The following is a 20,890-nucleotide window of genomic DNA, read 5'->3' as shown; positions in this document are numbered from 1 at the left end:
GTAAGTATCGTCTGCAGATACCTACTTCTTGCTTCCTTTTCCCTTCTCCAGCCCACACGTTCTAGCCTGCGTACCTATCCATCTACCCTGCTCCGCAAACTAAGTTTCATCGTCATCTCCAAAGTTGTGGACCCCCATGAGGCCATCATCGTTATTAGCGATTCGAATGACAGCATCACCTCGCTCTTTCACCTACCTTTGACCACTACCACGCCGATATGAAGCACACTGTGCTACAACTCGGCTAACATGCTCCGTCGCATAGTATCCTCCAAGAACATCCCCAGCGAGTCCGACCAGTCCGACGAGCACATGTCCCCTTCGCCAGGAGATGCGCCTTCATCGCCAGACTCGAGTCGCCCCGGCGGCCTGGCGAGCGTCTTCAAAGGCTTGACGGGTGCCAAGTTGACCAAATCTCCTCCGCCGAGCCTCAAATCTACCTCGTCGATCCTCTCTCCCATCGCCGACACCGTGAATGCCACCCGCACTACCCTGACTCTGTCGCCGAACCACATGGAGTCCTTTGAGTTGCTGAAGAGCGGGAACGGCACCGCCGCCGATCGCGTTTCTGCCGCAAACTCCCTTCGATATGCCGTGTCCGAATACCCCATGAACCCTGTCCAGGATATCTGGTACGCTGCGAAGGACATGATCGATGCGACAAAGACAGATGCGGAACGTCTCGCTGGTTGGGAGCTTCTTTCAGAATGCGTCAAACACAAGGAGGCCTCGGACCTCGATCGCAAAGAGTACTTCCAAACTCTCACTGCACCCGCGAATCCGGACGATTTCCACCTACAACTGGCTGCTGTCGTGGACCTCACCAAGCATGGGAGACAGCTGAATGGTTTTGATTACGATGTGATACCTTTACTACGAAGTTGGCTTTGCGACGCCTACAAGGCCGTCAAAGCCGCAAGGAAACAAGCTAGTCGAGATGCGAAGAAAAACACCAAATCCAGGGTCTCTGTGGCTGGGGAGGAAAAGAACCTGCATCAGCTATTCGTTTTCATCAGCGAGGTCATCAAGTTTGGATCCAATGTAGCCGATGAGGCTGCAATGTCCGGTTTGATGAAGGCACTGGTCGGCATCTGTCTCAGCACCACTATCGAAGACGACCTACGGGCTTCAATCAGCGTTATTGATACTATTGTAACGTTCGGCACCTTGCCTGTCGAAAGCTTCAAGGAGTGTGTACTTGTGCTGGGCTCAATATTCTGCCTGGTACCAAGCCTATCCAAGACCGCATGGCACACCATATCCATATTGCTGAAATCGCACAATGGCCCCGCCGCAGTGAGAGTATTAGTCGACCTGTTGCGTCATCTCCCACCGGACGGCACCAGCAAAGGAAAGGACACCAGGGACATCCGCGGGGTGCTCGCTGTCTTGGAGAAACTGCTCACAAAAAGCACAGAAAAGGGATACCCGCCCGTGCCCTTTGCCCTACTCATCGATGGGTTGGTTGCTGCGGTCCACAGCACGGACTCGGGCCGAGTTCACTGCGCAATTTTGAAGCTCGTCAACTCCCTGTTCCGCGACGGTGATGGAAAGCTTCATAATCTGATCATCGAGGAAGACTGGTCGACATTACTGGATGTGGCCATGGAATGTTCAAAGAAGGCCTCACCAAACATGGTGACCGGTATCGGTTTAATAGCCCCGGAGACAGAACCTGACCGACCAGACGAAGCTATTGGCCTCGAGCTGTTGAAGCTTATCGCGCGTCTAGAAGAGTTGGCCACTAATAAGTCCGGCGATTTTGTTCAGCGACAGATAATCATCAGGTTCTTCACCAACATTCATGCCCGACTTCCAGATTCTGCGGCACGGGTTGTTCTCACATACTTCCAGGAATTCCGATGCTGCTCTCCTTCGGATCTGCAGTGGGAAGAAAACTTATCTCTGGTCCTGTCGGAATTCTACGCCAATCGGAACCGAACTTCTCAGACTCGCCTTCTAGCCCTTCAGGCTGTCACCGAGTCTTACGACATGATGGACCTCATTGGAGAGGGTTTAGGCGATGACATTGTTCCGAATCTGATTAAAGACCTTCTGAGAGACATAGCTGATGAGACCAACCTGCTGGTTCTTGAGGCAGTCGTCTCATTTATGGTTTCTGTCTGTGTGTCTTCGGATCGTGAACTTTTCGACTATATCACAGACACGTTGAGAACAATTGTCATGAACGAGCGGCTCTTATCGCCAATACCATCGTCAACGACATCGCGGCCAACAACCCCGGTCATGGCTGATGCAGGTCCTGTCAAGAGCCATACAGCTTCTGGTGTTGTGACAAGGGGTTATGTTAAGCTTTTCATGCGATGCATGAACTTAGACGGCGCCAAAAGTCTCAAACTTTACGACGCACTCGTCAATATCGCGAAAACAAGCTCTGGCAAAACGGATGCTCGACTGGTAGCGATGAAGCTTTTGTTCCGTCTGAGAGCCGACTGGGCCAACAGGGTATTCTTGATCCAGGATACAGAGTCAGAAGGCTTGGCGGCGACATTGCAACACACAGGTTCGCTTCGAGGACGAAAGAAAAGTGAAGATGCTCAACCTGCTAGAAACACGAGAGCAGACCATGGCGCCGTATCCCGTACTGCGAGAGGAATTTCTTTCAGCAGCTCGTCAACGCAAGACAGGAGCTTTCCCCTGCGCTCTGTCAGCGGCGCCAAACAGACGCATCCTTACAAGCAACTATGGGTCCTGCCTGATCCCGAGGCTTTGCCTGAGTCTCCATCCGCAATAGCAAGTCCCATACTGGTGTCTCATATCGAAGATTTGGATACTACGGTCACTGAAGAAGGCGAGACAACTGTCGTGGAGACGAAACAAATTGCATTGAACATGGAAGTCTGGCTTGACGCGATTGTTCACATTGTCGAGCACGGAGGCGATTGGGAGGTCTACAGCATGGTATTGGTGCATTTGCCTTCACAACTCACGAACCATGCAATCTTCCGGGGAGCTGTGCCGCAAATCAAAGAGCTTCGGCGCGTGGTGTGTGAACAGATTCGGACGAACAACTTTCAAGAGCCGCCCAATTGTACCAGCCTGCGGCGCGCCGATGTCGCCATCTGCCTTTTCCACAGCCTGACCATGATATTGAGCTATCACGAGTTCTTCCTCAAGGACCAAGAGGACGAGATCGTGCAAGCCTTTGTCAAGGGCATATCGACTTGGGAAAGGTGCGCCAAATATTGCATTCACGCTCTGTCAATCTGTTGCCACGAATTACCTCTGTCCACCAGCAAGACTCTAGTACAAATGTTGCAGAAGATGGCGCAAATTATTACCCAACCACATGTCGCTATGCACATTCTGGAGTTTCTTGCATGTCTGAGCAGAATGCAAAATTTGTACGTCAACTTCAGGGAAGATGAGTATCGCATCGTATTTGGTATTTGCGTCAGATACCTACAGTACGTTCGAGACAAGAAGCAAACGCAACGAGGCAGCCTCCATAGCGAAGCAGCAACGCCAACCGGGACCTCAGCGCCAGACATTTTGCATCCAAACGCGGCAGACGACCTGCCTCAATATGTGTATGCTTTGGCATACCATGTCATTACTTTCTGGTTCTTGGCCCTGAAGCTCCCCGATCGTGCTAACCACGTTGGATGGATTGCCAAGAACTTGCTCACAGATGTCGACGGTGGACAAAATCCTGAGGAACAAGCTTTGGTCACGCTTGACTTCATGCAAAGAGTCGCTTTCGCCGACGCCGATGAATCTTCGGAAGATTTACTCTTTACTAAAGAAAGATTTGGAGAGATTCTGAAGCGCAGATGGCTCATGGGTAACAGCATCGTGACAATTGAACAGTCAACGACCACTGGGTGGTCCCAGATCACTAAGCGGCAACCTTCTGGGACGTCATCTTACATTGTCCACGAGAACTTCCGACCACGTCCGGCACACCAAGCACAGTACATATCCGATGTTTCGAGAGACGGGCAATTGACCAACAACAACATCCTGCCTAGCCACTTAATGGTGCAGTTGATGACCTCAACCCCGCAGACCGCCGACGGAGCTCGCCCAATTCCTCTTCCCGATGATGAAGCGGTGCAGAGAGCTATGAGGGTGTTTGACCGCAATTCGACTGTGGACGGACACAAGGTCGGAGTGGTTTACATTGGCGAAGGTCAGACGGAAGAAGCCGAGATTCTTGCCAACGTCTCAGGTAGTAGCGACTACGTGACGTTCCTCAACGGCTTGGGCACTCTCACAAAACTGAAGGGTTCCAAGTTCAATTCACAGGGCCTGGATAGGGAGTACGACACCGACGGCGAGTACACATTTTGCTGGCGCGACAAGGTTACAGAAATGGTCTTCCACGTCACTACGCAAATGCCTACGAACCTTGAGCGAGACCCAATCTGTATTAACAAAAAGCGACACATCGGCAACGACTTCGTCAATATCATTTTCAACGATTCCGGAACGCCCTTCAAGTTCGATACTTTTCCTAGCGAATTCAACTATGTCAATATTGTCATCACTCCAGAATCGAGAGCAGGATTCCTCGCCATGCGAGAAAACCCACCAAGCGAAAAGCACCCGCCGTTCTATAAGGTGCAGGTCATGAGCAAGCCTGGTTTTCCTGAAATCTCACCAGCGTCTGAGACGAAGATGGTCAGTCTGAGAGCGCTTCCAGGTTTCATCCGCTTGCTAGCGCTCAACGCTTCCGTTTTCTGTCTGGTTTGGGCAAACCGCGAAGTCGGCGAGCATATCAGTTCTTGGCGTAACCGACTCAGGGAGATCAAGCGCCTTCGTGAGAAATTTGGCCCTAAGAATGCGCCAAACACACACGCTCCACTCAACCACATCAACAGTGCCTTGACACCATCACCGCCGCCCACCTCACTGGGCGGCGCTGTCGTCGGCCCCAACCCAGTGGGACCGGATGCCAAATCAGCTAGCGTGCGCGACAGCTTCAGCAGCCTCCGTCGATCCTCCGTCGCCACCTTCTTCACGAGCACGAGCGAACAAACGAGCCACCGCAGCTCAATGCTCTCCACCACAACCAACGATACCGAGATTGTTACAGCCAACGGACTCGACTCTCTCGTAGAGTCGGTAGACTTTTCTAAATGGGCGTAAATACGACATCACAGACCCCATGACTCTTTTTTTTCCACAAAGTAGCAAGCGACATACAACAAAAGTTCGGCGGGGGCGTGTTGGGTACCTAATGAAAGAACAAAAGACGCAAAACGATGTATTAAGTACCTCGTCATATGGCGTCTTTAAATGACACTTTTCTATGGACGGGGAGTGAAGAGGGCAACCACGGGGGGGAAGGCGGCGGGTTCTTCGGAATGAATACCACTAAAAGTTTTCTGTTATTTGTTTTTACATGGACGCCTCAATCTGTATTGTATAGGCTATCGTGACGACAAGACTCCCTTCCGCAAGACATTCTTGATTTGTGTCCTCTGCATTTTATCCACTGTTCCAACGTCGCAATCGTGTTACCGTCGCCTTCTGAGCTCGACAGTCAATTTGGAAACATTTGATCACAGCCATTCTCAACCAAGTCCTTCCATCGTTTTGAGTCCTAGAAATGCTTCAATGAACGTATATATCGACAGTCAGCAGTCCATCCATTCAATTCGACAAATAACCTCAAACGGACTCGGTCGTCATGCTTAGTATTTGTCTCCTTCACCCGGCTTCCGAACCCAAACACACAAACATATCGTCAACACCCAGGCTCCCTGCCGAAATACCCAGAATCGAGCGCACACACAATTTGCGAGGGCATCCCGCAATTTCGTACGTTCAGGACAGCTTCCTTTCGCGACAATCGAGACGTCGACGGCTAAGGACGGCGAGATCTTCGTTCTGATCCACTTACGATGGCATGTTGCTAGGTCACAGACTGTTAATGCACGAGTCCTGTCACCCAGTCGATGCTAATTGAACGCCTCGTCCTCCTCGATCTATCCGGCTGTCATTGAGCAGGGCAATGAACGATCGAAGAAGATTTCGACAGAACACTACCTAGACATTGTCCCTTTCAAACGCCCAAGAATGTAATTGAGCCTCTCGCTATCGCGACGACGTTCCGACACTGGAGGTTCTCGACTACTCCTCGTCCTGCGACGGCCCATCCCCATGATTGCACATCAATCAATTGGACGCCGTGGCCGCCGCTGCTGCTCGTCATGTCTCCCTTTCATGATAGAGGTAGTCCCCAAAGAGCACTGCTTCATATTGGAAGATGGGCATTGTAGTTTCTGCATCATAAGTGATGCAAGTGAAATAGCTGGATTCGTATGCTGTCATCTGCCAAGAAATGGACAAAGGGTGAACGACGAGGTTGCTGATGGCCTGCCGCAACAGTGTGTAGGAACATGGCCGTTCTTGTTTCTCTGATTATGACCTGCCGATACAGAAATAGTATCTCCATTTTTATCAGCCGTCCTAAGCAATAAAACTGCATGCCGTTGATATGATCTGCTTTCGCCACCAACGAAGCCATCGCCACAACCTGTTCCAGCCTCTACACGCTTTAGCGGCTGCGCAAATTCAGCAGCATATTTTATAGTCATGCATGTGCCTTGAGGCCATGGCGATGCGTCAACTCGACATTCATTTCAAAATAGAGTCTTAGCGTGTAAACACAACTTTGGACTCTCCACTGATGACTATCATCGCGACTCAATGGCGGCGATTCTTCCACAACAGACAGTCGGGTCTGTTAATCATTCCTGAACCATATCAGCCCAGAAAGCACGGGCAAGATCATTTCTGTTCAAGCAATGAAAGTCTAGTGCTTCACTTAAGCTCTCAGCAATATAGCTTTGGCTAGTAGGTTGGCGATGATTGCGAGCCCTTCTGAACATGTTTAGAGGTCTCGGGCACAAAAGCAGACCCTTTCAGAGGTGCTTTGGGGGCCACTCCGCGATCTCTCTCATCATTCTGTAGAAACCAAAATGAGTGTGATGCAATGATGTGTCTGGGAAAAGTATGCAAACAGTGGTACACTCGAGAGGTCAAAGTGACCTTCGTGCGGTACAGGACATCGACAAGAAGAAAGTCCAATCGCGCCAACTTCTCATGACTCGCAGATGAACGGCTGGCCTCTTGTCCACGTCGTTCAATTTTGGAGTTTCTCCACGGCTCACGGCCATACATACGATCACAGCTCATTCAACTCTTTAAGAATCATATGCCAAAACTTCAATCACGGCTACACCTAGCACACAAGAGCAATCGATATCTGAACACACCAACCTATGAATCTCTCCTAGAGCCCGACTGTACACTCAAACCTTACCCCTCTCGACTAGTTCTTTCTACGACTATCCCGCCTATCCCGCGTATCGTCCACCGCACCCTCCCGACTCGGCGAGGCCTAAACACCTCCCAAACCGGTAATTCTCCGAAACCTTGCAGCATCGTGGCTTCCACATCCAGAAACCAGGCAACTCCAAACGGGCCATTTGCTCCTAAGTCTCAGACCCCAATCTAAGCACCCAACGCCACACAATTCATAGCAACCAATGGCACTGCCGCTTTCACGAAACCTCAATGCCGTAGACCGCTCCAGATCAATGGGGCACAGACAATCGAAAGCCGCACGTAAAGAGTATATATTTTGCCCTGCGTTCTTGTCAGTGGCCAAATACTCTAAACGCGTCGAGAATTCTATAGGTTTGTATCGTAGAGCTGTCTGAGCTCACCGATATAGCTTCTAGACATCCTTTCGCCGGAGCCATGTTGGGAATTCGAGAGGCCGTTTTTAACGGAGCAGAACAGGGGGGAGCCAACGAGATCCCGTTCGATGATAGGCCGATGACCACGACCATGCCAAGAACCAATTTCCAACACCAACAATCTTCACATACCCTGTCCCCTTTCTGGAGAAACGTTGCATGTTGGACGACTCCATACTCTGTACCTTGTCGATGTTCACAAAACGACCTAGTCCGCGACGCCCTGCATGTGTCGACGTCAGCCCTTCTACCTTTTGATAAGCTGGCGCGCCTCTCTCTAACCCATGCTCATTTCCTATCGGAGCTTTGCCACGTCGAGGAAGTCGAGCGAAGGTAACGGCTCAAGCTGCCTGGGCAAAGCATTCGTCTTGCGGGATTATAGTTGACCAGAAACAGATAGGTCGTGACAAACCCTCATCAAAGGGTAGCGTTTAGCTTGCCAGTGGCTCGATCTTAGGCCAGAGAGTCCATTAGAAGCTTTTGAAAGTAAGCAGAGCTCGTTATTGTCAGAGCCGTGCCAATCCAACAGCTCAGTCTTGCAACCATATCATAATATTGCAACAGGCGTAAATTACCAGCAGGTATACACACTTCATTATCAGGCCCTAAGAACACACCTTCGCGGAGTCTCTTTTCCAATTCTTTAAATTCAAAAGCCCAGAGTGGCTTCTGCAAATCAATATTCGTTCCAAGGCTTCAAAAACGTAAGTAGGCCTTGAGTACGACAAATAGTTCACAACCTTACCTAAAGGCTAATCGCCATTTCAACATATTTATGCAATCCCATCGCCAGACGGAACACACATAATCATCACGCAATTATCAACCCACCGATCACATTTTTCACCTGCGATTTACGTCACGAAGACGTAAACCTCAACCCCACCTCACCCTACGGACTAAGGAAAAAAAGCCAAGATGTCGTTTGATCTTTTGCGCAAGCGCATCTGTGTCTGGGAGGGGGAAGTAGCCCGGCACACACAATCTCAGCAATCATCAACAACTGGAACCACGAGCTCTACCCTTCCCTGCGCTGTAATCGGCTTGGCTACCCTATTCGAACTGGGGCCCGGTGACAAAACGCACATGTACCTGTATGCAGAATGCCTTGATTGCATCCTCGTCACGGCTTAGTCTCAAAAGAAACGTCGAGCGAGCCATATAATCCGCGGTTGAGTCTTGGCCCGCAACTCGCTTCTTCGGCCCACGGCATCCCGAGATGTAACTCGGGACTGCCGAGCCGTGTTTGACGAAAGGAATCCCACAAGCCAGCATATAAACACGAAATTAATACACACACTTCAATACCTTTTTTCGCCTTCTTATCGTTTTTGGCTGCTGGCAGATAAAGCAACCAAGCAACCAGGACAAAGACTTTACCGATAGGTAAGCTACGTCTACCGATGTAAACACGACGAACACCGGGTAAGATTCCGCGGATATAGATTCCGACCCCAGGCGGGGATCAGCAGCTCCCACGACCACGGACCTTAACTCCGTAGCGTGACGGAGCACAAGGAAGGGGGACAAAATGAAAAAGACCGGAGAAATTGGCCGGTGAAGCTAGCTGGGGTTCCCAGCTCCTTGGGTTGCCAATCTGTCTGCCCACCAAAAAGGCTTACGACCGACAAGATGATGGGTCTTGATGTAGTCCCACTGAGTGTTAGTTCTCCCGTGCGAAAAGCCTACACAGTGTAAGTCAACCGATGGGAGTGTCAGCAACTATTCAGCCGGATGGGTGGGGAAGATGCCTTCGCAATAGATCGTTGCTCTTTCCGGTCTCCGCGCCTCATCATCGAGGGGTAGGAAGGCGTGACATCTATTCTCTATTCAGTAATCATTACCAGTCGATATAAAAATCCCCCAACGAATCAAGAATTGGCGTACCGCCCGAAGCGCCAGAACGGGTCGATTGTTCCACGACATGAACAAACACCGCTCCTGCTCCTCATCCCCCCACCAAAGAGTCTTTAATGGTGGTTGGTGTAAATCATACGTCTGCACTCTCGTGGCACACACGCTCTCACCCAAACCACCCCTGTCCTTGTCCGTCAGCAGTCCCCCCCGCTCTTCCTTCCAACAACGTCCGCTTCAATAGTTCACTTTGCGCGTCAACGTTCGTTGGCCGGCGGCCACTTTGTGCGGGCCGTTAGATGGGTAACGCGTCGCCCAGGCGGACTGACACCTTTTCACAGCGGCCGCATTTCGTGGGTGTGTGATGTGAGCCTTTCCTTCGAGGGCAGGTGGGCGCAAACGGCGAGAGAGCCGTGCCGTGAGGGTGAGCCGGGGTCAGCAAAGTGGCTAGGGTGCGGTCATGTTTAAACGGTGCTGCTCTGGCAATATTGCACGGCTGGATTGAAAATCTTCGGTCGCCCTGCAGGCTTCTAAGGATCAACGCCAGTGCCGTCAATGACGTTACATAGCACCGGCTCGAAGTATTTTTTCTTCGAGAAGAATTGCGCGAGCGCCTTCGAAAACGTTTGTGGGTATCCGGCACGACAGAGTGGAACCGTTATGCCCCTATCGAGCGGGCCGGTCAGTCGATTACTCTCTCTTACTGACGTCCTGTCCACATGGCGCAGGTCAGATGAGAGTCTGACCGGCACAGATTGACAAGTGAGGGGTGATCCCGTACTGCATCTCCCAGCATTCGACCGCAGACACCGCTGCTCAGGTGCAGCCTGCTTCAAATCAAAGCTCATCTCAGCTTCCACGCACAGGTTTTGGGGCAGACCAATAACGACATTTGTGTGATTCAACCTGCATCCTGCTCTCTGTGGGATAACGCAGCCGAGCAGGACGGACCTGCGACCAGGGATCTGGGGAACAAGGATGGGACCGTATTATTGGAGAGCTGTTTGGGTCGGTTCGTTGGTTGGGTCGCACGGAAACTTGAAAGTGGCAGCACGGAGATAACCCCGGCGATGTGACCGGGATGCCGGACGCTAACAATCCAGTGCTAGTCGGCGTGGCTCGGCTGCTCCCGGCCACCCGGCCACAGCGTTCGTTCTTCCTCCCCTGGTCTAGACGGATGGTCCGCGGGTGGTTCATGGCTTCGATCCCTGGCCACATGGGAAACGTTAGAGTCTGTGTGTAAGCTCTGCATCAGGCCATTGGGAACCCCCCTTTTTCAAACTCGGCAGCCATCGCCCAATCTACACGAGACAGTTCGAGTTGCGATATCGACCTGCCTGATCGGCGCTGCTAAAATCGGTTTCTCTTTGGCATAACCTCGGGAGTGACAGGGTGTGTCTGCCAAACTCGGGGCCGAAGGTTGGTTGATGATCGTCGGTTGGGCTCCAATGACTTATTACTTGTTGCGGCTCTTAACAAAAAGATCGGGGTCCTCCACCAAATGTCTCTCCATTTACATGTCTATCGACATTTTCCGTCCCCATGCTGGTTGGGCTCGCAGAAGTACAGACAACTCCTCAAATTTTGTCATTTATGCTCAGTTGCCGTCCTCCCACTCCGGTTACTGCGGAGAAAAGGGGCGTTGAGGTTTTTGAATGTAAACCCCTTGCAAAGAAAACCCGTTCGCGAGGAAAAACAGGCCTCCAAACCGCAAGAGGCAGTCTAAACCTGGCAAGCAGTGCTGTTGGTCATGGCAATCTTACCTAGGTGTCCACCCCGGGCCCCTTGCTTATGCCGGGTCAAACCCAAATTGGCGGACCTTGTCTGGCTTGTTCCTCCTCAACGAGACCGAGCACAGAGGCCATATGTTAGCGGCTCATCCTGAAGAGGAGAGTGGTTGTTCGGGTTTGTCAACCCTTTGATAGCATTTTGATAGCTAGCCGATAGGGGAGATCCGAGGCAATTGCAGAGTATTACCATACATCGCATTGCTGACGGATGATGCCAATGATAGGTGCCACGACTGTTCATCATGTGTTCTTGTCGGACATGGTCAGCAACACAGAGGACCGCCATTGGGGCGCTCTGCTTACTGTCGAACAGCCCCTGTCTAGTCCTGCGGATGGGGACAGCCACACTCCCGAGCAAGGAGGTTTTGTGCTGCGAATTTGACACGCACTTCAATCTTTAGGGCTCCTGGAAACAGGAACCAGGTGGTACTCGGAGCCGATGTATACAGCCGTCACTTCTGGGATAAGAGCCAGCACTAAATGGTCGGCTGTCAGCCAACGGGGGAGGCACCCCGCATCCAACATGGAGGGAGCGGTCTCGGCATGCTGTGTTCATGTTTTGAAGGTCATACAAAGCGACGTCATGGCGGTGAAGATTGGCGAAGGAATCGAAAGGCGTGGGTGGTGCAAATTAGCCCAAAGGCGTCGTCGGCGATTGGTATCATCCTATGTACGTGAGATCTTTGTTCAGATCTTTCGCCAACTGTCTTTGTATCTTGCCCACTCTCGAAAACCTTCGCCAGCGCGTTAGTTGGGAACACGAAGTATTCGAAGGTTCTGCTTACCTAGACTTTGAAAGCCAGCATTGCCCCCTTTGACACCATCGATGAACATTTGCTGCATACCTCGGTCGGCCAGCAACTTGACACAGGTATCTAGCAATCGAATCATAACCGAGTCCCGGCTATTCACCATTTCATGATTATCATCTGGAGCGCTTTGAGTGAGCCACTGACATCGCGAGATCCTGATAGTGTTGCCACGAACCTGTGATGCAAATGCATGTTACGCCACCGACATCCGCGCCAATGGTCTTGGCCCACGGTAGGTCGTCCTCGGTTGGGATTCCAGTGTTGGGGATGTACGTCAAAGCGACAGCCACAATAGTCTCGCCCTCTAGACCGATGACAACGTCCTCAATGTTTGGAGTGCCGTCCAGCCTCGCATATTGGTCATACCATCCCATGTTTCCCTTTCGTATCGCGTCTCTGTCTACAATTTGCAGAACTTGATGAAATTCCATAAAGTCGCACCGCCGAAAAGTTAGTCCTGCTGAGGATAGACTGGTTGCTGGCATATCGTCAAACCGGAGAAGCCAGTCCGAAACCTCCTGCCCATGCATCTGCCAGCCTCGGCGAGCAAACCATTCTTTTGCGAAGAAGTCTGACGGGACCCCGTACAGTAGGCGTGGGAAAGCCGTCCCTAGCTGAAGCCGTCTCACACCTCGTGTTCTCTGTAGCATCTTTAATGCATAGTCGTGTAGGCTCAGACCTATACCTCGCCCTCGATACGAGCTTTTGACAATCAAGACGGCCAACGAGCCTAGAAGACTCTCCTGGTCACTGTCCGTAAATGTTGTGTATGTCGCACAGAAACCAACAATCTCTCGGGTATCGGGGTCTCTCACGACGTAGTTCATCGTATATCCATCCCGTTTAAGAAGGAGAACAAGCGCAAATTGAGGCAGGTGATATTTTGGCGGTAGACATTCTGTCCAAAGTTTGTGTATTGGCGCCATGTCCTGACCACAAATCTCCACAGGCCAATGTCGTGCTGCACTGATGATAAGATTTTGCACAGGTACGGCATTGACGGGCGGGGGTCGTTGATCTCCAAATATGATTGAAGCTGCGCTTTCGAGGTCCGATGGTGCAAATCCCCCGACTTGTACAATCGTGGCAAAGTTTTCGAGAACATCTGGATCTGCCTTGACGTTGTAACATGCCACTAAAATTTGTGGACGTTCCTCAGCCAAGGACCGCGCGGTTTCCGCCAGCTCGACCTGCGAGACATCGCCGTCTAATGGTGGCCCAGAGATGACGAAAACTATCGTTTTCGCTCTCTTTATGAACTCGGAGTGAATATTGTTGATGCCGCCTCGTTTGGTATAGGGAACATGGCGAACCATAGAATGCCGCGCAGCAATCGCACGGCCCAGCGGTTCGAATGGATCTCGATCATTCTCGGCGTTTCTGCTGTATGGGACGACAACGGGCGTGAGGAGTACAATGATATCGTCTTCCGACAGACACCTTCCAAGTGGGATACAATCCTGCTGATCCCGTAGCAACATTGCCATAGCCCCTTGACTCGGTTTTGGACTGCTCCTCGAGCCGACGAGACGGTCGATTTGCATGTCAGGGGAGTACCTCATGTCGAATATCTCAGACACCTAAAGATCGAACTCCAGCTCATCCCTACTAAAAAGGTCAGCTGAGGTTACACAACGGTTCAGAGCCAATGGTGTATCATGAGTATGCTCGAATGAAGCGATGTCAATGACTGAACTAACCTGTACAGTGAATGGGATGCCTTGCTCGGCATGAGGAGACGACACTGCCGGCAATATCGTTCGTAGAACTGGCTGACTGAGCCTCACCAACTCGGTCGAGAAGACAACAGCACTTGTACAGCCTGAAGAGGTGTCAACATTGACAAGTTGATGCGTGCTCACGCAGTAATCGTGTGGTAGGTAGCGGGAAAGGGGTTCGTCAATTCTAAAATAGCTGTGCTTGAAATGATTTCTGGGCCCGGGCGCCTTGAATTATATGCGGTATGATCGAGTAGACTCAAACTTCCGCATACAGGGTTGTCCGAGGAAGTCAATAATGACTACCACTGCCGATACCGCTGAACAAGTTGACGAGACAGGAGGCTCATGCCGAGGCAGCGTCAAGCCGAGGATGGAAGGGAGCGAATGATGCTGCCTGCTATTTCAAGTTACAGGGCTGCGTCAGCTAACTAAAGATGATTGAGAAACGAAGTCGAAAGAGACGCAACGGAAACATAAGGGACCCGCAAGTCTAAATGTTGACACTTGCATCGTGTGGGAGGAACAGGAAGGTTACACATACCGTGACGAGCTAGCAGCAGAAAAGAGTCTAAGAGACGATGTCCTTTGGTGAGCCCTTTATCCTGATAGGCGTGGGAAGAGCACTGCATAAGGCCAGCAAAGAGTGGGGTGTGTACAAGAGGCGAGCGGCGGAGGAGACAGGGTCAGCCAGGCTGCCGGGTAGACTGAATGGAGACTGATGAGCAACGTGGATGGAGAAAATCTTGAAACGACATGCACACGGACATCATCAGCGGATTGCATAAATCCAGCGCTGAGCGACTGTAAGAAGGTAATAGCATTGTACTGTGGATGTAGGTAGGACAAGACGAGCAGAGCGCGCAAGCGGCTAATGTCCAAGGACCTCCACGCCTCATGCTGTGGGTGGTGGGTCGCAGTAACAATTAATCAATGAAGAGCGACGTGGTTCCTGGTCCGGGGGGCATCTGACTGATACAATAGCAAGTTGGCTGTGTGCGTATGCTTGTACGGACATAAAGAGTGTGTGGCCATGGACAAGATGAGGATGGAGGGACGGTGGGAAGGATGGATGGCTGGACGGGTGTATCCCAATGCAACCGCCGCGGTACGGGGCGGCACTAGGTCCGTTTGCTGGGGACCAATCTATGGATAACGGAACAACGAGGAGCGGTCTTTTACCTTGATATGCTGACCACCGGGCAAACCATGCAGCTGCCACTTAGCAACACGAGGGGCTCACACAGGTTACACAAAGTAGCTGCAGATGAATTGACTCCGGCGGGTGCAAGGTGAGATGAGAAAGGAAGGGTAAGCAGACGCCAGCGCATGACGGTCGAACGTGACACGGAGCCAAGATGATGATAGGAAACTGGCACCAGACCTCGTGAGACTTGCTGCTCGATCAACGCAGCCCCCAAACCCCCCACGGGTGATGGAGCAGGAGACTTGGAAGACTTTGCTTCAGACGTAAGTGAAAGGGTGAGGTGTCTTCTCGATTTGGGCATAAGAAGCGGGCACTTGGTGCACGAGTACAGTCATTGAGTGCCATTCCAAGACCAACCGCAGTCTTGGAGCTCTCCAAGTACCAAATGCCCGGGGTCTGCATACAGAAAAAGGAAAGTCAAAAACGAGATTGCCGGGACAAAATAGCTCAGTCTAGGCTGTTGGTGGTGTAACTGGTATTTGTCAGGGTGAGAAAAATAGGGTTTGCCGGGAAAATCCTACCAACAAAAGGCAGGAGAAGGAAGAGTCGGCACAACAGGGGCGGGATAATGGTAGATGTTGAGTCTCAATCGGGCGTCTCTCGGCTGTGGAGACGTCGGGCCGCGAACAATGGCACAAAACGTTGGACCCTGGGTAGGACCGGCGAGGGTCCTCGGTGACTTGATCTGGCCCTAGTATGGCAGTGATGGGCATAGGTTACAGTCGATGGACATGTCGACAGCTGGACTTCCAACTTGCGAGATTCAACGGCGATGGAAGCGATCGACGCGGCCTGGGGGAGACAACAAGGGACGATTAGACCAGGGCTTGACATAAACGCACCGAACCCGTACCGTGGGAAGGAAAATGACCAAGAGAGAAAAAAGCGGCGTAAGTGGTAAGCAGGCTACATCACCTTGCGCAGCGATGTGGAGGCGAAGAGAAATGGTGGTTTGGTCTGTCATGGGTGGAAGTGACGGAAGGATTCTGACGAAGCATTTTGTGTAGCATGTCTGTGAAACAATGAGGTCGGAAGCGGACGTCAGTCGGTTTCGACCCGGCTTATTGGCAAAGCAACAATAGAGAAATACCGTTCCTTCCTGTCCACACTGTCGATTGAACGACTTCCATGCGATGCGCCAGGAGCATTTTGATGGTGTCGGAAGGCGGCGGATAGTCGAGGGAGGTATGGTGCAGCGTGAGTGGAAGGAGTTGTAATACGGATACAGTTGCGGGACCAGGGGGTAGGCATCAAAGCGTACCTAAGGTAAGGTAAGGTAAGCAAGGACTTTGCTATATGCTCCGCACCCGACGTTACGGACGGTGGGCGCCGTTCCCCAGAAGCACGGTGTAAGATGCAGGTGTGGGAACGGTTCGTCACTTTCAGGCTTCCATAGGTTCGGGCAGGCGCCAGTGCGTCAAAATGGACGTCCCGTCAGATACGGGCGCAGGATGGCACCTTACCTACCTAGGTGCCTTACCTACCTACCTTACCTCACCTGCGGATACGGATGGAAACCCTGCTTTGCGCACCAGAGCTCTTTCCTTTGCAGAACAGGTGCAGATGCGGATAGATGAGGGAAGAATTGAGCAGGCAAGAAGAGCCTAGGGAAACGTCCGATTTCCATCTCATTTCCTTGCTCGACATCGACATGGAAGTCTGACGTCTGCGCCTGCGCCTACAACACCAAGCTTCCTTGTAAATGGCCCGCCTTGTGCAACGCGAGGTGAGGCCACGACTGGGCCCTTCCAACCCTTCTAGTCGCCGTGCATCTGCCGGGAGGAGAGTCGTGCTCCTCATCTCATCTAAGACAATGAGGAGAAATGTCCACCATCCCGAGCGCTTTCTCAATTGTCCGTCAATGAGTCGCGAATGCCGGTACGCCTCACATATCACAAAGCCCAACTTGGACCCCAAATTCATGGCTAACTTTGGAATAAGCCCGGCCGAATGAGCGCAGGTCATGGCAGCCAAGACGGCTTGTACGCCGCTTACATACCTTTACCTGGGGTCGGTTTCGGGGCCGCAGCACGCAGCAAGCGTTTCAACGTAAGGTAAGGTAAGCAGAGCAGCATCCGCACGCATACGAATACACACTCGATGGGAAGGCCGGTGAGCCCTCTTGTGCCAATCTTGCCCTACCATCTCTTTGCCTGCAGCTCATCTCATCATGGCCATCTCCTTTCCCGTGTCACAGTGCCAATGAGCCGCGGTCAGCCAGATGCGCAAATCGGGCATGATGCGACTTCGGACCCCAATCATCAAACATGATCAGATGCTCGGATCATGAGACATATCTGCCTTTGTTTTTGCCCAGTACCTGCCAGGAGTCGCAGGCCAGATGTAGATTCTTGCCAAGAATCTCGCCTAGCTCTTTCTCACCGAGCAATGTTCCCATTGGCACCTACCAATTTCGTGGTGTTCATGGATGGTTTTTTACCGGTGACCGAGGAGACCCCCACCCATGCTCGCCCAATCGACGGCAAGCACAGGCTTATGCTCGCTCACCCTCCCGACCGTCTTTCGTGCACCGTGCAGGTCCTCCGCGGGCCTCCTCTCCAGCCCGATTGCAGCCGACAGGAGCTCATTCCGGTTGCTGCACTGGGCCCCCGGCCGCTGAGGAACCGCAAGTGGGGCTCGTCCGGCCATTAACATCCACAACCCATGCAAGGTGTGTGCGCCACTTTTTTCCCGGTCAAGGAAGACGCGCTCACCTTAGCTAGCTCTCTCACCCCGCGACGCGTCCACCACTCCGTTATTCGCGACCGAACGAGGACCACACCACCAGCCCGACCTCGGGACTGCACCACCGCTCACGGCGTCCCTGCATCTCCTGCCTTGCATTGCTCCGTTAACGCACTGGGGTTTTCCAAGGAAGATAGGATACCGACCAAAATGGCTTCACCCAGAGACGACATGTCTGTAGATGGAGACAACGACATAAACCAGCTTGTAGAGGACATCGTTGAGGGTGAGTTGCACTTGTTGGAAATCATGTAAATATCAAAACGCTGATCGATTTCAACTCCATAGCCTCCAAACTACCGGCCAAGAAGCGAGCTACGGCCATTAGACCTACCGTGGACAAGGTAGCTTCATCGGCGTATGAAAACGGCCTGTTGCCTGAGCCACTCAATGAGCTCATATATCTTCTTACGAGACCAAGCTATCTGGACCAAGGCAGCCTCAACGCATTGCTGAAGAGTCTCTACCCTGCAACCAAGCTATCAAATGATGTTGTTTGGAGGGTAGTGGGTTGCCTGGGACACGGAGAGCTCAAGCCTTCGCTGAACTTGCAGTCAAATCTGCTCAAATGGCTGATCATGGCGTACCATGTTATTGAGAATCCAGCAGTATTATCGCAAGCATATGCTGTTCTTTTCAACCTCCTCGATACAGCCGCCATCAGGTTGGATTGCCCTGGCTCACTTACTGAAAAACTCAAGGCGCTGACGCCATCCAGGCCACAGCTCTGTCATCTTCTTGCTCTCATAACACGGAGAAAGCACGTTCGACCTTTCAGGATACAACTCGTGTAAGTATGCATCGCTTTGAAGGGCGCAGGTGCACGACTGACTTGATCGTCAGCCTAAACCTATCTCGAAATACCGGCAGCGACCCAGCTCTGACTGGTCTCCTCCGGGTATACAAGGACTACTATCCCGAAATCATTGTCAGCGATGCTCTCAGGGGCAGGGCGTCGGCGTTCAAGGTACAGCAACGTCGGTTGTCCGTTTGGGAGCTTGTTCTAACACTCACAGCATCCCGACATGGAATGGAGAGAAAGATTGGATCAGATTCAGAGAGACCATTCCCAACGAACTGCCGATGTTACCGGACAGCCTCGGAACGGCTTTAGCGTCAATCACTCTGCTTTGAGAGCTCGCGGTAGGAAGGGGACGAATCTCCCCTCAGTTCATACCTCGGCCGCTACAGAGGTGAGACCATCATGTTCGGGCAAGATGTGGTGCTCCCATGAGACTAATTTCTCCAGAACTCCGTCACACTGGAAGAGATTGATAGCGCCGACCGGCTCGCCCAAAATATTGAGAAAATCGAGCTTCCCAACCAGCTGGCAGCAGTCCTGGCAGACCCCTTGCTTCAGAAGTCCATCGCTTTGAAGAAAGATGATGCCGCCTCGAGACGTGTGATCCATTGGGTGGATGCTATTCTCGAGGACGTACTGAATGGGAATGCCGATGATAAGCTCTTCAATGAGACGATGGAGATCTTGGAAGACTATGTCACTCGGGTCAAGGTATGTGCTGTCACAGTAATCGAAGCAAGCCAGTCTGACCATATAGGAAACCCCTGCCGTCGTCTTGAACTTCCTCGCCAAGCTCTTCACAACCTGGAATGGGGTAGATGCACGAGGCCCCATTCTCAAAATACTCTCATACGCGCCACTTGCTTCCTTTGAAGGTATACTAAACCCGTTAATTGCCCAGTGCAGTACTGACCGTTTCAGAACTTCGCAAATTCCTTTTCCAGCCGCTAGAAAGATGTCTACCACCAACACCAAATTCCCAGCTCTCTCTTCTAAAACTGTACCAAAACCTCATTCGCCGCTGGACCTTCGTTCTCCGCTCCCTCGATCCGATTCCCCCCGAAGCTCCAGTCAGCGCCTTCTACGATGTGATGGAGCACGCAGGCATCATCGCTCTGAACCTGGTGCAAGCTACACCAAGCGTTGCGGTCCATGGTGCTGTGTTAGACCTCTACGAGCAGGCGGCGACCAGCATCTCCGATCCAACTCTCCAACCCCTCCTCCGCATCGCCAACCCGCCCGCGCAGCTCATATACCTCCTCTTCTTCAGCCACTCGCTGTCTAACGTGTCCCGTCTATGCGCCGTCCTCGCCGTGTACAAGAAGGGTTTCGAGACCGCCATGTCACGTCGCCAGCCGACCACGTATCAGCCCAGCTACGTTAACCACTTCAACGGCTTCCTCATGGACGTCTGTAACTGTCTCTGGCGTGGCAAGGCCTTCAATGACGCGGACAAGAATGCTCTTGGCTGCCTCAGCGCCCGTCCCGTCACCTTGCGTTTGCAGCGCTACGTCGAGGATCTGGGAATGGACCTCGCACTGCCGACGCTCTTCGGCTTCTCCTACTCGCCCGTGCTGAGTCTGCAGGCTATCGACTGCATCCGCGAACGGGAGGACAGGGCGCTGGCGGAGGATGAAGACGCCATTGCCACTAGGCACGGTGGCCCTGTCACGGCCAACAGTCTGGCGAGGTTGGCTGAAGCCCGCGGCATCCGCGTGACGTGGTCCGAGTATAGAATACAAGTGCTGCACGCGCTGGAGGGTAAGGGCTTGGGCGGCATCCCGGCGCTGATGAGGAACACGATGAAGGTCCTTATGGGCTCTCGGCCACCGAAATGAGCAAACCGCGAACCTGCATCAAATCGGCAAAGGTGTTGAGGTGCAGAGTAGTTGTGATACCCGCCGCGAGCGACTCGCAGCATCAATCGATATATGTGTATTTGATACAAAATGTGTGCGACGTCTAAATGTCTGTCTAGTTGAGTCGACGAGACTTCTACCGCCAGAGATGTAAAGCCCCCTTCTCGGTTGAAGACGCAGGGTATCAAGAGCCGTGAAAATCCTAATAGAAAAAGCCCGGGTATGCTGTTGTTGAACATGTATGCAACCAAACGCCATAGGGCGGGCAAGTTAAGAATGCCCCCCTTTTGTTTTATAACCCTTCTTCCTCTTGTGGTTATCCCTCTGGGTGTCGTTGAGAGACACCGAATGCCGCCATATGACCCAGTCG

General features: G+C 52.1%; 3 protein-coding genes across 3 annotated transcripts; 2 read left to right on the top strand and 1 right to left on the bottom strand.

Annotated features, from left to right (window-relative positions):
- Window positions 1-249: 249 nt before the first annotated feature.
- Window positions 250-5,112, top strand: COL26b_002321 (uncharacterized protein; the record flags this gene model as incomplete). Its single annotated transcript, XM_053175245.1, has 2 exons — window positions 250-3,194; window positions 3,258-5,112. 2 exons carry the CDS (start codon window positions 250-252, stop codon window positions 5,110-5,112), a joined length of 4,800 nt encoding a protein of 1,599 aa, XP_053040865.1.
- A 7,012-nt stretch (window positions 5,113-12,124) lies between these two features.
- On the bottom strand, window positions 12,125-12,563 carry COL26b_002320 (uncharacterized protein; the record flags this gene model as incomplete). Its single annotated transcript, XM_053175244.1, has 2 exons — window positions 12,125-12,162; window positions 12,365-12,563. 2 exons carry the CDS (start codon window positions 12,561-12,563, stop codon window positions 12,125-12,127), a joined length of 237 nt encoding a protein of 78 aa, XP_053040864.1.
- A 5,446-nt stretch (window positions 12,564-18,009) lies between these two features.
- Window positions 18,010-20,499, top strand: COL26b_002319 (uncharacterized protein; the record flags this gene model as incomplete). The annotated part of the gene is made up of 6 exons (XM_053175243.1): window positions 18,010-18,085; window positions 18,148-18,649; window positions 18,730-18,826; window positions 18,876-19,052; window positions 19,109-19,372; window positions 19,645-20,499. The coding sequence occupies 6 exons, from the start codon at window positions 18,010-18,012 to the stop codon at window positions 20,497-20,499; spliced, it is 1,971 nt and encodes a 656-aa protein (XP_053040863.1).
- Window positions 20,500-20,890: the final 391 nt, after the last annotated feature.

The sequence above is a fragment of the Colletotrichum chrysophilum genome (assembly GCF_026319265.1).
Source record: "Colletotrichum chrysophilum strain AFK26 chromosome Unknown scaffold_11, whole genome shotgun sequence".
Classification (NCBI taxonomy): Eukaryota; Fungi; Ascomycota; class Sordariomycetes; order Glomerellales; family Glomerellaceae; genus Colletotrichum; species Colletotrichum chrysophilum.
This window is presented reverse-complemented; position numbering and strand designations above follow the sequence as displayed.